Here is a 15,757-nt window from a genome sequence, read left to right on the forward strand (position 1 = left end):
TCTGGATATCTATATTTTAGAGGCTGATGAATGGTTTTCTGTCTCTTTCAAAATTCAACTTGTTTCATTTTCAAAATAAATGTCCAATCAGAATGAGAGCTGTATCCTGGGAATTTAGATACATTAATTATTTTTAGATTGCACAGTCTGAAGCAATTTCACATGCCTGGACAACAATATTAAGCCAAGCCTTCGAAAAAACTGAGTTTTTCATTTCAAATCCTTCATGAAGATAATAACACAAAAAGCTTTTCAATGATTAAATGTAATTATCTAATTACCTTCCTGACCCCACTATAACCTCTTTTGTGTGAGTCTGTATGCCATTGCTATTTCATGTTAGTTTCTGCCTCTAAGTTCCTACTACAGAGTATTAATTTGAAATTGCTTCTGGCTGTACAGTACATTTGTGTTGAACATAGGTGAAATTGCTCAACATGTAATTTGTGTGGTGGTAGAAATTTAAAGGTGGAAAGTTATGGCCATCATCTTGTGAAGACTTGAGTGCCCTGCCTTTTACCAATATCTTTTTGAAAGAAACTGGAGTTTTTACTTCAGAGAAGCTGGAGTTTATTCACATATACTAACAATATTTATGAGCATGCATGTGAAAAGAAGCATCGGCAAGCTAGGTTACATTCTAATTGGAGAATTGAGAAGAACTAATTGAAAATCTAGTGAGCACGTCTCTCTTCTAAACTACTAACAACATTTTAAGAGTGTCTTATGATGTGATTTCTATTTATTAATGTCTAGTAGAATGCTGAATTATCTACTCCAATGCTGTGATACATTCTGTGAATGGAACTGCAAATTGCATATCGCCAGCTTGCAATTTTCCATTTATTTGAGTTTAATTTAAGATGCACCTCATTTAACAAGAAAGAAATACTTGCACACATACAGTGCCTTTAAAACTTCAGGACATCCCAAATGCTCTACTTCCAACATAGGTACAGTGGGCTCCCGCAAATAGTGATGAGGTAACGATCACATAATCTGTTTGGGTTATGATGGATGTTTGTCCTAGACATCACAGGGGACTCCCTGCTCCTATTTGAAATATTATTGTGAGATCTTTTATGGGTATTTGAGAGTCTCAGAAATAAACATTACAACCTAAAGAAAGAAAGCATTGGCAATTAGGAGAAATATTTGGGGATAGCTGAGGATGAAAAGAATTTCAAAAATGTTTAAAAAAAGTAACGCAATGCAGGAGAATACAATGCAGAGCTGAAGCAATCAACTGTAGCATTCTTCGAAAGGCAAAGAAAGATTTCAAGAATTAAATGGCACTAATTTAAATAACCATTTAGCATTTGAATTTGATTCTTTTGCTTGGTGTTGCTATTGGCAAAGGTCACATGCACTTCCACAATGAAGGAAGTGCAAAACTAAATAGCGTGATTCCAGTACAGCTGTTAGTGTCATTGTAGTTCCTTGGGAAGATTTATTTGTTCTTTCTCTTAGCTGCAGGTTTTGCATGTTTCAGATATAAAAAGGGGAGGGATTTGTTATAATACAACATAGGAAAAGTATTTTATAAATTAATTTAAAATATAAAACCCTCAAAAAAAGTTATGTAAAGATCACAGCAGACTTACTTCAGTATTTCCTTTTTTGTTTAACTAATTTCCTACTGTACCATTAGAATGTTTGTACTGGAAAATTCAAAATTCAAGAAATGGTTTTGTATAATACATAGCACATAGAACAGTACAGGCCCTTCAGCCCATGCTGTTGTGTCGAGCATTTATCTTAATCTGAGATAAACCTAATCTACACACCCCTCCATTTACTGCTGTCCAGGTGCTTGTCTAGCGGTTACTTAAATTTCCTTATGTCTCTGACTGTACTACCACTGCTGGCAGTGCATTCCATGCACCCACCACTCTCTGCATAAAGAACCTATCTCTGACATCTCCCCTATACCTTTCTCAAATCACCTTAAAATTATGACCCCTCGTGACAGCCATTTCTGCCCTGGGGAAAAATCTCTAGCTATTTATTCTATCTATGCCTCTCATTACCTTGTACACCTCTATTAAGTCACCTCTCTTCCTTCTTCTCTCCAGTGTGAAAACCCCTAGCTCACTTAACCTCTCTTCATAATACAAGCCCTCTAATCCAGGCAGCATCCTGGTTAATCTCCTATACACCCTCGCTAAAGCATCTGCATCCTTCCTTTGGGGCGGCATGGTGGCTCAGTGGTTAGCACTGTTGCCTCACAGCACCAGGGACCTGGGTTCGATTCCGACCTTGGGCAACTGTGTGTGTGGAGTTTGCACATTCTCCCCGTGTCTGTGTGGGTTTCTTCCAGGTGCTCCGGTTTCCTCCCACAATCCAAAGATGTGCCAATCAGGTGAATTGGCCATGCTAAATTGCCCATAGTGTTAGGTGCATTAGTCAGAGGGAAATGGATCTGGGTGGGTTACTCTTCGGAGGGTTGGTGTGGACTTGATGGGCCGAAGGGCCTATTTCCACACTGTAGGGAATCTAATCTATAATAAGGCGACCAGAACTGAACTGTGGTTTAACCAGGGTTTTATAAATCTGCAGCAAAACCTCGAGGCTCTTAAACTCAGTCCTCAGGATTTTCCTGTTCCCTTTCTTGAACAGGGGAACAACATTCCAATACATTAAAACTTCCTTGCCTTTTATTTGTTCTATGCTCTCGTTAATTTGAAGTTGGCTGGTTAAAAGTCCCAACTGTGCCAATTGGATAATAAGGTGTATAGTGCATCATATGATGCCCTTACAATTTCCTTCAGTCATCCAGAATATTTGAATACTGTTGTAATGTCTTATGTACCCTGCTGGAATTCATATTGTATTTAAGAACTAACATTAATGTGGTAAGACATTCTAAGGAGAGCTTCACAGGTGCACTAACCAGACAAGTTTGATACTGAGCCAAGTGAGATATCAGAAAAGGTGATTGTAAGAGGTCACAGAAGTGGATGTTATGGAATCTCTTAAAGAAGAAAGGCTAGGTAGAGAGATATAGAGGTTCAGGTAGGGAATTCCTGAGCTTAGAATCAAGACAGGTGAAGACATAGTCAGTCATGATGAAAATGGGAAAAATGCCTCTGTAGATTCTGGGCATTATTAACATACTTATATCTTGTTAAAATTGTTAAATTCTATTAGCTTAACCCAGGATAAGAACTTTTCCTGTAATTTCACAAATTTTTTATGTAATGACATTAGAACAGATTGATTATGCCTTGGAGTCCTTCAATGAGTTGTACTCCAATTCTTCCATTCATAGAGCAATCATTTGGATTAATCGTAACATTCCCATCTTTGAATCAACAGGAGCAGGGTTTTATTTCTGCTGTTACTAGTCCCAATGATAGAAGACTGGAGCTTCAACGTTTTTGGGTTAACATCCAGCAGTTAAATCTAGTTGATGTGTGTGACCTGCTCCCTACCACTCACTCATTTTGTAAAGCTTCTGGGATTCTGAGACTATCCTGACAATTAGAACCAACTATCTTTTTAACTAGTTTAAAGATAGTTATGGCAATGGCAACATTCGTGTTGCAGCTACTCAGATCTAGGAAGAAGATGCTGTAATGCAGTGGTAGTACCCTTACATCTCAGCCAGAAGGCCTGGATTCAAGTGCCACCTGATCCAGAAGTGTGTTATGACATCTCTGAACAGGTTAATTTAGAAAGAAAACTTGCATGGAGGAACAAGTCCTCTTTAGTGCCATGATAGTGTCCCTAAATCTGAGCCAGGAAGCCCAAGTTCAAGTCCAACCTCATTACAGCCTTGGTTCAAACATGGTCAAAAGAGCTGAATTCCAGAGGTGAGGTGAGAGTGATAGTCTTTGACATAAAGGCTGCATTCAACATAGGGTAGCATCAAGGAGCCCTAGAAAAACTGGACCAATGGGTATCGGGGGGGCAAACTCTCCAATGGCTGGAAGATAGTCATGGTTGTTAGAAATCAGTCATCTCAGCTAAAGGACATCTCTGCAGGAGTTCTTCAGGGTAGTTTCCTAGGCCCAACTACCTTCAGCTGCTTCATCAATGACCTTCCCTCCATCATAAAATCAGAAGTCAGGATGTCCACCAATGATTGCACAATTCCCGTCATTTACGACTCCTCAGATACTGAAACAGTCCATGTTTGAATGCAACAAGATCTGGACAATATCCAAGCTTGGGCTGACAGATTAGAGACAAAAACTACAGATGCTGGAATCCGAAGTAGACATCCAGGAGGCTGGAAGAACACAGCAAGCTAGGCAGCATCAGGAGGTGGAGAAGCCGACCCTTCTTGAAGGGTTACACCCAAAACATCGACTTCTCCACCGCCTGATGCTGCCTGGCTTGTATGTTCTTCCAGCCTCCTGCCTGTCTACCTTGGGCTGACAAATGACAAGTAATGTTCGCATCTCAGAAATGCCTGGTTATGACCATCACTAGTTAGAGATCACCAATAATCTAACCATCATCCCTTGACATTCAATGGTGTTACTATTGCTGAATCCCCCACTATCAACATCCTGGGGGTTGTCATTGACCAGAAAGTCAACTGGACTCACCACGTTAACACAGTGGCTATAGGAGTAGGTGAGGGGTTGGAATACTATGACAAGTAACTCATCACCTGACTCCCAAAGCCTGTCCACTATCTACAAGATTGTGATGGAATACTCCCCACTTGCCTGGATGAGTGCAGCTCTAACAACACTCAAGAAGCTTGACACCGTCCAGGATAAGGCAGCCCGCTTGATTTGCACTACATCCACGAGCATTCACTCCCTCTCACTGGTGTTCAGTAGCAGCAGTGCATACTATCTAGAAGATGCACTGCAAAAATTTACTAAAGACCCTCAGACAACACCTTCCAAATCCAAGACTACTTCCATCTAGAAGGAAAATGGTAGCAGATATATGGGAATGCCACCAGCTTCATATTCCCCTCCAAGCCACTCACCATCCTGACTTGGAAATATATCACCATTCCTTCAATATTGCCCATTCAAAGTCCTGGCATTTCCCTCATAATGGCATTGCGGGTCAACCCATAGTTGGTGGACTGCAGGGGTTCACGAAGGCAGTTCACCAACCACCTTCTCAATGGCAACTGGGGACAGGCAACAAATGCTGGCCAGCTAGTGATGCCCACATCCCACAAGTGAATTAAAAAAAGATAAACAGCTTGATTGGAATTATATTCTAATAGCCAATTGTATAAATGATGTAGATTTAACAACTTGAACCTATGGAAAATGTGAAACGGGGTTTATTTATAAGGGAAAGCTTTGAAAACATTTTTCCTATTATGAATTAATGTTTCAATGCAAACAAAATCAAGCAGAAATTGAACGAAAAGCATTTCTGTTTGTTTAAATGATAATATAGACTGTACCTCTTGCATTATACTGTTTGTTAAATAAATTTAAAGATGGTAGAGTTTCTTTGTTAGACCAAGGTAATTAAGTACAAAGAAATAATCAAGTTGGCTATAAAATACAGACTCCATGCTTTATAAATGCACATGAAGTAATTTACATATATTTTAGTGGGTGGCACGGGTGGCACAGTGGTTAGCACTGCTGCCTCTCAGCGCCAAAGACCCGAGTTCAATTCCCACCTCAGGCGACTCTCTGTGTGGAGTTTACACATTCTCCCCGTGTCTGCGTGGGTTTCCTCCAGGTGCTCCGGTTTCCTCCCACAATCCAAAAATGTGCAGGTTAGGTGAATTGACCATGCTAAATTGTCCGTAGTGTTGGGTGAAGGGGTAAATGTAGGAGTATGGGTCTGGGTGGTATATGCTTCGGCGGGTCAGTGTGGACTTGTTGGGCCGAAGGGCCTGTTTCCACACTGTAAGTAATCTAATCTAATCTAATCTAAAATTTTAAAGTAAGATAATAAGCCAACATTGAGCTTATTTGGCGGATAGGAGGAAAACTCTGTTCAAATCTTCTGCATAGCAGTAGCTGGATAATTTTTGCCCAGTGTCAGTGCAGAACCAAGGCAGTCTTGCTGCTCATTCCACATATCTGCCTGCGTTTCTTCCTTTATGTATAAAAATAAAGTTGCCATAGTCTTAGCAGACCATAGAGTTGCTTTCTCATCAGAGAGATGACTGGTGGTGGTGGTTCAAACCAAGGGTCACCATGCTTCAGATGATGGGAGAGGTTGAGAAGTAGAATCTTTCATGATAACCTCAGCTAGTTCAGGATAAACGCATGCTATTTGCATCATAATCATTGCAAACCAGCTGTCCAGCCAACTGAGCTAACCGCCTCTCCTGCACTTCTACCCTTTCAATTAATCCACTAATCCTGCTCACTTGTAATATTTACACCCAGGACACTTTTTGTAGAATATGCCCTGTTCTGTACTAAATTCTTGAGATTCTTAGCATTGCCAATCAGTCTTGTTTTGTACACACTGAGATAGGTTTTGGTTCTGAAACTAATAACATTTTTAATTATGTTCTTTTGCAGCTCTGAAATACTTGTCTTCAAAATCTATTTTTAGCACTGAGGATATTAATTTACTACCCTGTCATTTCCATTATTTCTAGTTCAAACGCTACGTCAGCAAGCTTCGTAGTAAGAGCACAGTTTATAAGAAGAAACGTCAAGAACTGGCAGAGCTAAGAGCAGAATATGGTGTGCTGCAGCGAACTGAAGAAATTTTAAAACTGCGATTTGAGGCCATACAGCAACAGCTGGTAATATGAAAACCTAACTTTTAATATATTCATTGTCCAATTCAAGATTATTCCGAGACACAAACAATAATAAACGTACAATGACCCAACTTTCGATGAAACCATTTCGGTCATCCCTCCGAGCTTCCATGCATCTAATTAATACTGCATTGATTACCTTGAAAAGCATGAGTGGTTACCAGTTGGCATTTTATAGTTTTGTCTTTTAGCATGCAGAATATGTTTTCAGATAGCTGAATATTTAAGTTTATCCTTATTTATTTTGTTTTGGTTACACAGGGTTATGAAATCCATAGCATAATGCTTTGGTCTTTTAAAAACTTCAATTGCTACAAGGAATAAATATAAGCTTCAATCTATTTCTGTTTTTCTACTGATCTTAAAAAGCAATATCTGAAGATCTGTTTCTGAATAAGAGAGTCAAATACTCATTCAAAATGGGATAGTGTGGTACCAAATACAAAGTTTCTACTAGCTTGCTACACATTCTTCATTTTGTTTTGTTCTCTTGCAGAACTCTAGGATTTTCTAAAATGATCTGCCCTTGTTGCATTATTTCCAGTATGTTATATTTAGAATATCTTTTAAAATTCTAAAATATGCAAGATTAGATTAGATTAGATTCCTTACAGTGTGGAAACAGGCCCTTCGGCCCAACCAGTTCACACCGACCATCCCGAAGAGTAAGCCACTAATGCACCTAACACTGTGGGCAGTTTAGCATGGCCAGTTCACCTGGCCTGCACACCTTTGGACTGCGGGAGGAAACCGGAGCACCCGGAGGAAACCCACGCAGACATGGGGAGAATGTGCAAACTCAACACGGACAGTCACCCGAGGCTGGAATCGAACCTGGGACCCTGGTGCTGTGAGGCAGCAGTACTAACCACTGAGCCACTGCGCTGCCCCTGTAAAGTGGAATTTACTTGATAACTGTAACAGTCTGAGTTTGTAATGATTTGTGTTATTGCAGTTCCCTTTGACAGTCAGGTTCTGTAAGCCCCCCCAAAACAATAGGCTGCAATCTATAAGTTTGAACTCTGCCAAATCTCTGCTCCTGTCCTAACTCGTACCAAGTCCCTTTTGTCCATCACCTCTACATTCATTGACCCACTGACTCCGAATTCAGAAATACACTGATTTTAAAACTTCTCAACCTCATTTTCAAATACCTCCATGTCCTCACTTCTCCAATGCTACAACCAGTCGTGATGACTATAGCTTCCTGTACACCCCTAATTTTCCATGTACCAACATTGGCAGCTGTGCCCAGCTACCAATTCCTCTCTCAATCTTTCCTGCATTCCTGAACTCTACTTTTATCCTCATCACTAAGGCACTCTTTAATACTGGGTTCTTTGGTCACATGACGTGATGCCTCTTTACGTAGCCTGGTGTCAAATTTTGTTTGATGTTTACTCTGGGATGATTCACTCCATTAAAATGCTTTCAGAGTTGAAAGTTGAGTGGACATGGAGTCCCTATAGATTTTTTTTTCTGATCTCATAGACATTTATAGAACAGATGGAGACCATTCAGCCCATCATGTCCACACTGGTCAGCAACAATCTAATGATACTAATCTTATTTTCTGGCTTTGGCCCATAGTCTTAGAGACAGTGGCAACACAAGTGAATGTTTAAATATTGCTTCAATGTTACAATAGTTTCTACTCAACACCCTTTCAGATGGTGAATTCCAGACTCCCTACATGAAAAACTTTTCCATCAACTCTCCTTTTAGCCTTCTACCTCCTAACTTAAATCTAACCTCTTATTTTTAGATGATAAGATTTAGGAGCAGAATTAAGCCATTCAGTTCATTGAATTATGGCCACCATTTGATCATCGCTCATATCTTTCTCAACCCCATTCTTCTGTCTTTCCCCCAACCCTGATCCCGTTGCTATCTGTTGCTGCGTTGAAAAGCTCAATGATTTGGCCTTCACAGCCTTCTCTGGCAATGACGTCCACACATTCACCACCCTTTGGCTGAAAAAATTCATTTTCCGTTCTAAAAAGTCATCCTTTCACTCTGAGGCTCTGTGCATGGGTCCTAGTATCTCCTATGAGTGGAACATCTTCACATTCATTCTATCTAGGCTTCTCAATATTCTGTAAGTTTTAATGAGATTTCCCCCTGATCCTTCTAAACTACATTGAGTACAGACCCAGAATCTACAAGCCCTTCATCTCTGGGATGATTCTTGTAAAGCTCTTCAGGACCACCTCCAAAGCCAGCACATCCTTCCTTAGATATGGGGCCCAAAACTGTTCACAATGTTCCAAATGTGGTCTGACCACACGTACTGCTGAGCCTTATACAGCCTCAGCAGTACATCTCTGCTGTTGTATTCTAATCCCCTTGAAATGAACACTCAGATTGATTGCCAACTGAATCTGCATATTAGCCTTAAGAAATCTTGAACCAGGTCTCCTTAGTCCCTTTTGTACTTCTGAAGACTTTTCCATTTGGAAAATAATCTATGCTGCTCTCACTGTTCTTTTATACCTCACTACTACAGTCCATGAGTCCTACACAGCGTGACTGCCACTCTGTCAGCTTCTGGGACTCCTCTGTTCCCCCTGCTCCTTTTAACTTGCTGCAAATGCTTCTGAGTCCCACACAGATCTCCTGCTGGTCTGTCTGCCTCTGGGTCTTCAAATTGACAGCTCCTCCTGTCAGTTATTTACCCTCCCTACATTTGCTGGGTTTCACGTTCAGTACGGTCCACAAGGTAAAGTTGATTGCAGATGTACACTGAATTCAGAATCATACCTACTGTTTACCAGGTTAAAAAGGACTATCTCTTCCATGTACTACAGCTACTTAAAATGGCTGCTCACTAATGAGGTTATAATATTTCCATTCGAATGGAAGAATACAATTAATTTTAGTAGCAACCATGTCACGTGCTTCAAATTATTAGAATTTTCAACACCCTCTAAATAAATGTACAAGCTCCTGATCTGGAACTTATAACATCTATGATATAAATGGCTACCTCCATTCTGTATATACCTAGCTTTTTAATATTTTCATCAAATGATTTGTGTTCATAGCAAGCGTTCGAAGCTAAGCATGGTATTACTGGCTTCAGTGACACACAGGAGGAATTGGAGAGGGTATCCGCATTGAAGAGCGAGTTGGATGAAGTGAAGGGACGAACCCTTGACGAAATGTCTGAAATGGTAATCCATTTTTATAAAATCATGAAGTAGTTGCTCGTTACTAAGGAATATGTTACAAACATTTGCAAAAACCATTATTATAATTATGGTAATATACCCTTTTCTATCGTAGGTAACATATTGCTGTTGTTAACCTATTATATCAATTCACTATTCATAATCATTCTACCTCCCAATAATTAATCCATCTAGTCAAAGTTGTTTTTATAAATTATTTTGCATGAAGAAAAGCTGCCTGCCAAAATATGCTTGTAATTTTTTCACATTGGTATTTTGGAATCTACTTAGTGTTTATTTCCTTCAGGTTAAATATATAACTTTATTTTTGCTTTATGTTTGCCTAGACCATGCTAAAAACTGAGACATGTGTTGCATTTCTGTGGCATTATCTCATTTAAAATTCCATCTCTGTATACCTTAGAATAGGAACAGGAGTAGGTCGTTCAGCCTCTCAAGCCTGTTCCGTCATTTAATGAGATTGTGGCCAATCTGTGATCTAATTCTGTATACCTGCCTTTGACCCATATCTCTTAACACCTTCGCTTAACAAAGTTTTATTGTTCTCAGATTTAAAACTAACAATCCCATTGCAAAGTGTGAAATGAGCGCTAGCCATCCCCTTCAATAGATGTGGCATTGTTTAACTACTTCTATATTTCTAAGAAATAATTAAGATTATCTTTTCAATAACTGATTAATTTTGAGTCATTTCATACTCAACCAAATAATGGCATTTTTTTGTATCTGTTGTAATCTCCTCTCCTTCTAGCCTCAGTGGTAATGACCACCCTTTAGATGGCCTGATTTTGAAATAAATGTGATATTACAGGATTTTAAAAATCACGGAAGAATTGACCATTTGATCATGGAATGGGAAAGAAAATTTTCACATTCTAATCAATTGCTATTCACAATGCCATTTGACATTTAACAACAGTAGTTCAAATTTAATCTGTTGTGTGAAGTGCTTGAAATATGTTAATATAAAGCATTGTACAAGCTCAGTTGATATTGATTTGAATGATCCAATCCTAGATTCATTTTAATTCCTCAGGAAGAAATAACAATATTCTGCTTCTTCTTTCAGTTAAACTTTTCTTGGTGAGAGTCAAGGTCTTTAGATACAAAGCTGACAATTCACCTTCTTGAGTTGTTTTAAAAGCAGAACAAAAATTGTTTCTTTTACATGGAGGCACCTATATCATTTCATATTTTAATAGCCATTCATAGGAAAATGAAAGTTTTGATGCACAAATAAAAGAACATATCAAACTAATTAGTTTTACTGAATTCAATCAGGAGTTTTACCAATGTGATTCTTAGCACTTCGCTGAACATTTTGTTGATGAGAACAAAGACGAGCTTCTAGGGAATTCAGTCTACCTTTTCCAATATTATCTATGATTATATTTAAATCTTCATTATAACACTTTATCATAGGGAATAGAAACATTGCATTCATTATTTAATAAAGGACATGAAATCAAGTAATTTAGCAAAGAAGTTTATTAGTAAAAATACATTGTGTTCAAATAATTTATATTTTATTCTGGAGATGCCTTTCAAAACTGTAGAGACAAAAAAAACTGCGATGCTGGAATCCAAAATAGACAGGCAGGAAGCTGGAAGAACACAGCAAGCCAGGCAGCATCAGGAGGTAGAGAAACGTCAACTTCTCCACCTCCTGATGCTGCATAGCCTTCTGTGTTCTTCCAGCTACTGCCTGTCTATTCCAAAACTGTAGGCCAGTGGCTAGAGAACAACCCTTTTCCTGTGAAATTTCTCAATAGCTCAACTTGAATGAAATGAAATGAAATGAAATGAAATAGTGACTTGAAAAGTGATGGTCAGTATCCAGTCCTTTTTCAAAGAAATTGAGTGGAATTCATTGAGGAAGGATTGAACTTTGGATGCTACTTTCCCCTCATGATTTTACTAGAGTAAGATGACCCAAGGTGAAGAAGGTTGATGGTCTGATCAATGTGCTGTGTTTGACTTGCCTTGGTGTTTTTGCTGAACATAGAAAATGCACTTGACTGATTGGTATCTGAAATGTATTAAGATAAGTCAATTTTATTTTCATTGAATAAAACATGCAAAGAACAGCTAATTTAAAATTAAATAATTTTATTTCTGTCTGATTTACATGACAGCATAGTAACAGATTGTATGAGATCACTTCAGTGCCTCAGCATTTATTACCTATAATTTAATTCTGGAACAAACCAGTGGAGTGAGTGTTTGCTATCGTCATAATACTGCAGAGTAATTATGCATGACATCTTGAGGTTTAAACTGTCAGAAGTCAATACACATGCTTAATTTTCTTTTTTATTTTAAATTTTCTTTCCAATTTCCTGAAAACCGTTTTTCGCCATTAAGAGTACAATTCCGTAGTGACTTGCCATCTTATTCAAGTGGTATTATTGAATTCAATTTCCCCATCTTCCATTATTTGCTCTTCTCATTTATAGCACATGTAATTTTTTTAAGGTCATAAAAATTTGCATACATGTCAAGTTGAATAGGCCAAGCATGATAGTTACTACACTGTAGAACACTTTAAAGCTAGGTTACATTGTAACACATTTGTATAACATATATAACATACTTTTATGATGTATTGTACTTTATTATTTGAACTTCTGCATGAAGTTGTTACTGTCAGGTAATTTTGGTTGATTAAAAGAAAGCACGTGTTTCCCTTGCAGCTCCAATGCTGTCATTCAATTAATTAGCAAATTAGTTTAGCACTTGGGTGTTAACCAAATGTTGAATTTTCAACAAAAGGTTGAATACCTCCGAGGTCATTTAGTGCATATCCAAACTGGTTATGTTTCAACATGCATTTGTGATAGAGTGGCATTGGCATGGTTTATTCGTGAATTGACTTAAAGTAAGCTCATTGTGTAAGTGTAGTAATATCAGCATGCAAATTTAGATCCCCTGGATCAGAGGTAGAGATGCTGACACTGCATCAGAACAACTTTCGAAACTCATCTCTTCACTTATATCAGTTAGCATATTAAACTATGCTAAGGGGTATATATTTAACGCAGGAGGTAGATATTTTTAATTAATTCATTCAGACGTTATGACAAACCTCCAGAGCAGCTGGGGCTTGAACCAGCACTTTCTGGCCCAGAGGTAGGGATAGAACCATTGTACCACAAGATTCCTCCAAATCGGCAAGAATAAGAAAAATAATCAGCAAGATTTAAACCTGTGTGGGGAGACCCCAATAAGTTTCAAATCCATTACCTGTAACCACTGGACAGCATTGACCGAACAAAATACCAAAGTCAAGCAAAGATCACCTGCTCTCAATCAATGTTGGAGGTGATGTGTAAAAATCTGTAATTCTTTTGGTAAAGCATAATTTCATATTCCCACTGTTAAATGGCAAGACGTGCTTCTTTCAGAAGCTTTAACAGTTTTTTCTGTGGAGGTATTCCACTTCATGAAATAATCTGATGGTTGACATCTACCCTTTTAAACTTGATTTCTTAACATTCTGTTGATTTTGTTCTTTCAATCGGTTTTACATATAGCTAATCCTCTAAGATCTTGCACAAGTTCTATGTCATGTCAGCAGCATCAGTGAGAAACAGACTTCAGCAGCTAATGTACTGTTTTCTTATTTTCTTTGCTTTCCACGCTGAGGGATGACTTTTCCCATATTCTTCCACAAGGAATTTCACAAATGCTCTTGCACTGGAAAGTCCATCACCAAGATGTGAGGCATCACAAATCATGGTTAATGTCATATTATTGGGATCAGTCAAAGCTGAAAACTTTAGCCTACACTGCTCTATTTTAACTTTTTATAGATTTTTTTTCACTTCAAAATATCTTCCACCTTTGGATTTTTCATGGCCAGGTTAAGTTACAACATATCAAAACTTGTATCCACTCTGCTCTGTATGCCTAACCAGTTGAACTCTGTCAAGATTCCTCAGCAGTTTCATCTCATCCTTAATATTAGCCTCATTCTTCTGTCCAGACCTTGTACGTATATTTGCATTCAAATTGATATTTTCCAAGGAAGACTCTTGGTGTAGAATTGCACTTGACTCGCCTTGCTTAATTTCCAAACCCATATATCTGAACGCTCCTGAAGCTTGACTGCTAATTTTGAATTCCTTCCTAATTTGGTTGATAATCTGTTTTTCAAAGTCATTGGTGCCCCTTCCTAACAAAATATCAACATGTTTCACAAGGATGCACAAATATTTTCCATTACAATGTCATTAGAGCGTTGCTAGGTTTATCTTCAGCTGTGAATACCCTAATGTGAACAGAAGTACCCTTACTGAAAAATATTACATTTAACCCATAAATGCGCTCATGCAATTTCCAAAACTTCTGCTGTATTCCTGAGTTTTGTTTACACTTCCAAGAGAAGATTGCTGAGAAAGTTGAAATGATTTTAAAAATTCTTAGAAATGGTTGAGTCAATCCTAATCTCTCTTCTTTCCAAATATTCCGCGCACACACACACACACACACTCACACACACACACAAAAAACAGTCATGTATTCCTTACATAAGCAGAGTAGACAAGTGACTTGACTTAACATGTATGGGGTCTTTTTTTGTGACACTTGCTATATTGCTGGTTGGTTTTATTTTCCCAACTTTGAATTTCATATATATAAGATATACATGCAGCCTATAAAAGTTCAGAACAAAAAGGAAAATATTGAGTTCAGAATGTATTACATTGCTGAAATTTGGGTAACTACAAGTTAACTTTATATTTCTTATTGTGGGAAAATAAGCTTTACGCACAGATCTTGAACCAGTGCTATCTTTTTTGTTGTAACATTTCTACAGATAAAGAAACTCAATGCCCTTATTTCTGAAAAGAAGACTGCCCTGGCTCCTGTCATCAAAGAACTACGACCATTGCGTCAAAAGTGTCAGGTGCGTGGTAGACTTTAAACAGCAAAGCAGAGAGTGCTGAAATATACCACTTCCTTTGTGTCTGATTACCAGTTTCATGCAAAATCAAAACTTTATATTGGTTTACCAAATTCCATTATTTAATTTGACCGTTACATTTCAGTCTGCATATTAGCCACAAAGTCATTACTGTTGTAAAGGGAAGTGTATCTGGGTAATAATTGACCTTCACCAAACACAAATCTTTCATTATTGACATTCATATACCAAGTCAGCTATTAAACTCTGAATGGAAAATACAGTATTGCAATTTCAATCCAAATGAAAGTATGTAAAGCCTGTTGGAAAGTTGGATGGTGAAATGGAAAATAGGAATTTAATGCGGACTTGCAAGTCCATAGCTCTTTGAAAGTGGCAACTCAAGTGATAAAGAAGATGTACAACATGCTTGCCTTCATCAATCAGGCTATTGGTCATAAAAGTTGGCATATGATGTTGCAGCTGTATTACACTTTGGGTTAGGCCAAATTTGGAATACTACATGCAGTACTGGTTGCTATGCCATAGGATAAAGGTAGCGACTTTGGAGAGGGTGCACAGGAGGTTTATCAGGATATATCCTGGATTGGCGTGTATTAACTATAAGGAGAGGCACGGATATTCAAAGCCTTTTCCGAGGGTGAAAATATCAGCTACTAAGGAGCATCAGGATGGAGGGATGTTTAAAGGAGGCAAGTTAGAGTCATAGAAATGTACAGCAAAATGTACAGAATGTACAAACGGACTCTTCGGTCCAACTCGTTCATGTTGACCAGATATCCTAACCCATTTAGTCCCATTTGCCAGCACTTGGCCCATATCCTGAAGAAGGGCTTATGCCCGAAACGTCGATTCTCCTGCTCCTCGGATGTTGCCTGGCCTGCTGAGTTTTTCCAGCACCACATTTTTCAACTCCTGTCT

General features: G+C 38.4%; 1 protein-coding gene across 3 annotated transcripts in view; it reads left to right on the forward strand.

Moving 5' to 3' along the window:
* The window catches only part of ift81 (intraflagellar transport 81 homolog), a 149,780-nt gene that overhangs the window by 46,781 nt on the left and 87,242 nt on the right, over positions 1 to 15,757 (forward strand). For 2 of the 3 annotated variants that reach the window (XR_011962981.1, XM_072587493.1), the window contains exons 12-14: positions 6,551 to 6,700; positions 9,763 to 9,891; positions 14,729 to 14,818. Coding sequence is in view for 1 of the 3 variants with exons in the window: in XM_072587493.1 (XP_072443594.1) it covers positions 6,551 to 6,700; positions 9,763 to 9,891; positions 14,729 to 14,818 (369 nt within the window). In the remaining 2 variants the exon portion in view is untranslated. Of the gene's footprint in view, positions 1 to 6,550; positions 6,701 to 9,762; positions 9,892 to 14,728; positions 14,819 to 15,757 lie in introns of those variants that run through there. The other variant, XM_072587494.1, reaches the window with a different exon arrangement.

The sequence above is a fragment of the Chiloscyllium punctatum genome, chromosome 17, assembly GCF_047496795.1.
Source record: "Chiloscyllium punctatum isolate Juve2018m chromosome 17, sChiPun1.3, whole genome shotgun sequence".
NCBI classification, from domain to species: domain Eukaryota; kingdom Metazoa; phylum Chordata; class Chondrichthyes; order Orectolobiformes; family Hemiscylliidae; genus Chiloscyllium; species Chiloscyllium punctatum.